At 36.3% G+C, this 4,697-nt stretch overlaps 1 protein-coding gene across 1 annotated transcript; it reads right to left on the bottom strand.

Annotated features, from left to right (window-relative positions):
- Positions 1-1,136: 1,136 nt before the first annotated feature.
- Positions 1,137-4,363, bottom strand: LOC107668660 (UDP-GlcNAc:betaGal beta-1,3-N-acetylglucosaminyltransferase 7-like). The gene is made up of 2 exons (XM_016460617.1): positions 4,188-4,363; positions 1,137-2,597 (listed from the first exon to the last, which is right to left on the bottom strand). Coding segments are annotated over exons 1-2 (1,224 nt in total). The 5' UTR covers positions 4,190-4,363; the 3' UTR covers positions 1,137-1,375.
- Between the last annotated feature and the right edge of the window lie 334 nt (positions 4,364-4,697).

Below are 4,697 nucleotides of genomic sequence, written 5' to 3'. Positions count from 1 at the left end.
TATAACAAAGAGTGAAAAATTGAAGGGGGTCTGAATACTTTCTGTACCCACTGTATATGTATATGTGTGTGTATATGTATATCTGAATTATTAAAATTATACATTCCTGAGACATCAGTTATGTACTAATGTATTAATATACAGTGTCAAATTTGGACAATTTTTTGTGTATTTTATATTCAATATTGTATAAACCTGTTATATATTATATTCGAGATATATATTTGAAGTATATGTTAAAATATATACGTTGTGAAACTTTGAAAATAGAGCTGTAGAAATGCAATACAATGTTTTTTTTTTTTATCTCTCTTTTTGATCTTTTACTTGAATTCTTGTTAACAGAACTACAAATGGCAGTTTTTTTTAAGGATATCAAACGCTTTGGTCTTTTTGAAGAAACGTTTATTTACAAATACTAATCCATTTTCACCTTAGTTTGTTCATTACAGTGATTTTTTACACAATCAGACCGTGCAGTTTGGATTGCAAATGCCCGTGTTTTGCGTAACCTTCAAGTAGAATTAAATATCCTACACCAGACTCCGCCTCCTCTGATCCCAGGAGGTATTTCATAAATTAATTCAAAATGTACAGGTACCAGACAATGTGCTGTTTCGCAGTTTAAAGTAAACCCTCTACCAAATGCATCTCAAGTCTATGGGCAAATCAAAAAATAAAAGCTCTTAAGAGATGAAACATCTCGATGAGCTACAATCATTCAAATATATACTGTAATTTCAGAAATGTACATCATTGCAGCAGAAATAACACGGTCTTGTTTAATGAATCTACTTTGAAAACCTGTTAAGGTAATTACTTAAAGGACTAAAACAAAAATGGTGAGGTAGAGACTCGTTTCCTTCTGTTTGGGACAGTCACATTTAGTCTTGTGACACAGTCATAGTTCACTCAAAAATAAAAATTCTGCCATAATTTAAACACCTTATGTCTTTTGCAAACTTTTTTGTCTATACAGTTGAATTCAATGGGGTCCAAAGCAAGACCACTTTGACTTTTACTGCATAGACCAAAAAAATAATAAAAAATGCTTCCACGGAAGAAAGAAATTCATAGAACAACATGATGAGGAGTCAATTATTTTCATTTGGGGGTGATATTTTTTGTTTTGTAGCCTTGATGTTCAAAATAAAATAAAAAACTAGTGAAAAATGAATCCTTTACATATTATTCACATTATCCAAATTGCATACCATGTCATTTGGTACATAAATTAAGTTAAAACATTGTCCAGAAATCTCCTCAAAAAAGGAGAACGTATTGTCTTCGAGCAAGTTCTCTCCGCAGACCCTTCATTCCGTTTGCTTCATTTACGAACGAATTCTGACCTCTTTCAGATTCAGAAAGTCTGGGACTATAAGAAGTCCATTTTCTGCGAACAGATCAAGTCACTGTTGACCAGTTTCCACATGTCTATCAAATCCGGCGGGAGCAGTTTATGTACCACTAGCATGCTCTTAAAGAAACACGGCTCCCTGTTGAGTCGACTGGTTTTATTCTTCACCAGCCCAAAGGTTTTGAAAGCGTTGTGCCTTATTGGGGTCACCTGAAGCACCTCCAGACACATTCCCAGAAACACATCGTCGATGGGATAGAGTTTGAGAGTTTCGCAAGCTCTGTAGAGTTTCCGAGCCAGAGGTCCATCCATCAGGAAACCGCCTCCGCCGGCGTACGGCGGGTAGAGCGTCTTGTTATACAAAGCTTGTGGGATGTAATACTTGTTCTGCTTTTTGCGAATGGGCTTGGCTTTGAAGAGAACGTCGCCGACAAAGAGGTCCTTCAAGTCTTTGCTGACTTCCAGATACTCCAAGATGTTGGGAACGCTGACGAACACGTCGTCGTCGCCTTTGAAGATGTAGCGGGTGTTTCCGCAGTAGATGGAGAACCATTTGAGGAAGTGGATCTCCTTGAGGGTCAGGTTGAAGAAGCTATCCATGAAGTCCCATTGCAGGATGTCTCCGTAGATGTAATCCTCGTATTCCAGAAGCTTCTGATGGTTCGCCCGCTCTTCCTCGTTGGAAGACGTTCCGAGAAGGAAAAGGGTCTTGATTCTTTTCCCGTCGATCACTTGTTCTTTGCCCCAGGTTTTCCGTATGACCTCCCTTCGATCGTACTGTGTTATTACCGACTTGATGACCATCAGCAAGTCTACATCTCCGGCGCACTTCTCTGGGTGATTCATGAGGATGTGGAAGTATCTGCAGTGCCTGTAGAGCAGGAATTGCTTGAAGTTGGCTTCCAGACCCGTGAACCACTCCAAGGAAGAGAAGTTGAGGTTGACGCTGCAGTTGGAGCTGGTGACGTCCCACGTCGTGGGGCCTTGCTTTTGGGTTAATCTCACCCCTTCTGTGGTGGACTCCACTCTTTGAACGCTCTTCCAGAAGTTGACGCTAATCGAGTCTTTTTTGTCGCCTTCCGCCATGAGCTCCATCCGCGCCTGTCTCTCGATTCTGCCGCTCTGGAAGTCTTGCATCGACATGATGTTTCCTTTCTGGACCACAGTAAGCGTGACTACAGCCAGGAAGAACATGAAGCTGATGCGCTTGTAAACTCGCCATCGTTCTCTGGCGGTCATCCTATAGGCAAAAAACGAGAGAAGCGAGAAATGTGACCCTGGAGCACAAAAGCAGTCTTAAGTCGCTGGGGTATATTTGTAGCAATAGCCAACAATACATTGTATGGGTCAAAATTATTGATTTTTCTTTTATGCCAAAAATCATTAGGATATTAAGTAAAGATCATGTTCCATGAAGATATTTTGTAAATGTCCTATTGTAAATATATCAAAACTTCATTTTTGATTAGTAATATGCATTGTTAAGAACTTAATTTGGACAACTTTAAAGCAGATTTTCTCAATATTTAGATTTTTTTGCTCCCTCAGATTCCAGATTTTCAAATAGTTGTATCTCAGCCAAATATTGTCCTATCATAACAAACCATACATCAATGGAAAGCTTATTTATTCAGCTTTCAGATCATGTATAAATCTCAATTTCGAAAAATTGACCCTTGTGACGGGTTTTGTGCTCCAGGGTCACATATGTGAACTTCAGCAATATTAAAACCTTGGCAACACTTTAGTTTAGAGGCCAATTCTCACTATAAACTAGTTGCTTATTAGCAAGCATATTACTAAGATATCGGCTGTTAATTAGTACTAATGAAGCACATATTAATGCCTTATTCTGCATGACCATATTGTAGATCCCTTAATCCTATTTTATACCTAAACTTAACTACTACCTTATTAACTATTAATAAGCAGCAAATTAGGAGTTTGAGGGAAAAGTCATAGTTAATAGTTGGTTAATAGTGAGAACTGGTCGCCAAACTAAAGTGTGACCAAAACCTTGAAACAAATCGTAATGAATTCCATTCAAATGTGGTTTTACTTGCCGAAGTTTTGTATCTCATATTTGCCAAAAAAGCTTTGCATAATCAAATGGGCTGCATTATAGCAGGATTTTGAGAAGTTTTTTTTGTTTTTATTTTTAAAGCACTACAAATACTATTACATTTTAACGGGTTGCATTCGTACTACAAATACATTTGATCTGACCACATAACTTTTGTCTATTCAGTTTTATTACAATGTTTGTGGTCAAATGTGATTATTTTCTGATTATAAAAATGCTCAAAACATGATGAATTTGATTATTTGAATCCAAAGTTTAATAAAAAAGTATTGTAAAATTAGGCTACGTATTTGTATAGTCGATGTAACATTATATGTTGTTTACATATGAAGCAGTTATTTGAATATTATTATTATTAAGATTATTAAGAATATTATTATTATTAGGCCTATCAATTATTAAGCTAAATTAACATGAGAGCGTTATGAAGTGTACTTATGTGGCCTGTTATATTATTTTACAACTGAATGAGCTGAGGATTTAAATATTACAAAACCACAGATGCTGTTACTAACCCCTAGTCTATTCCAGTACGTTAGGTTTTTATAATATTCATATTGTTATTATATATATATATATATATATATATATATGTATATATATATTTTTTTTTTTTAATTGTGAACAGTCACCAAGCTTGTTTTAGGTAATATAAAGACTAATAAAATCGTCAAAATATATAGATTTCTAGAAGAACTTTCTCTAGAAAATATAACATAACCAAACAAGCACAAAACTCATACTCACATTTTGAGAGAGTGCCTTGTCTGTTTTATTTGAAATAAGTTATGTGAAACCAGTCTTCTGCTCTTCAAATGAATGAAAGGATCTCTTTAGACAATCCTATGCATAACTGCACCAGAAAAAAACATGAACAGAAACGCGACAAAAGACGACAAAACCCCCGAAGCACGGAGCTTCTCTTGAAGATGTGAAAGTAAGACATCCCAGAAACGTCCGTCAGCTTCTTTTAAAGTGTGCGTGACTCGTATGCAAATAAGCGTGATGACCCCGCCCACCGCACGCACATTCCAACACCCAAAGCGAACAGAACCTGTATGTGTTTTACAAGATGTTACATTTAACATTTAAAATACAGCTTTCACAGCAGCCACAACTGAACTGGCGTAATGGAACCATAGAGCTTAATTTTGTACAATGATAATAACAATATTATAGGTATATGTAATAGCATTATCTATCTATCTATCTGTCTGTCTGTGTCTATCTATCTATCTATCTATCTATCTATCTGTC

This window comes from Sinocyclocheilus anshuiensis, unplaced genomic scaffold, assembly GCF_001515605.1.
Source record: "Sinocyclocheilus anshuiensis isolate Anshui unplaced genomic scaffold, SAMN03320099.WGS_v1.1 scaffold60, whole genome shotgun sequence".
Lineage (NCBI taxonomy): Eukaryota > Metazoa > Chordata > Actinopteri > Cypriniformes > Cyprinidae > Sinocyclocheilus > Sinocyclocheilus anshuiensis.
Note: the sequence above shows the minus strand (reverse complement) of the source record. Positions and strands in the feature narration are given on the sequence as shown.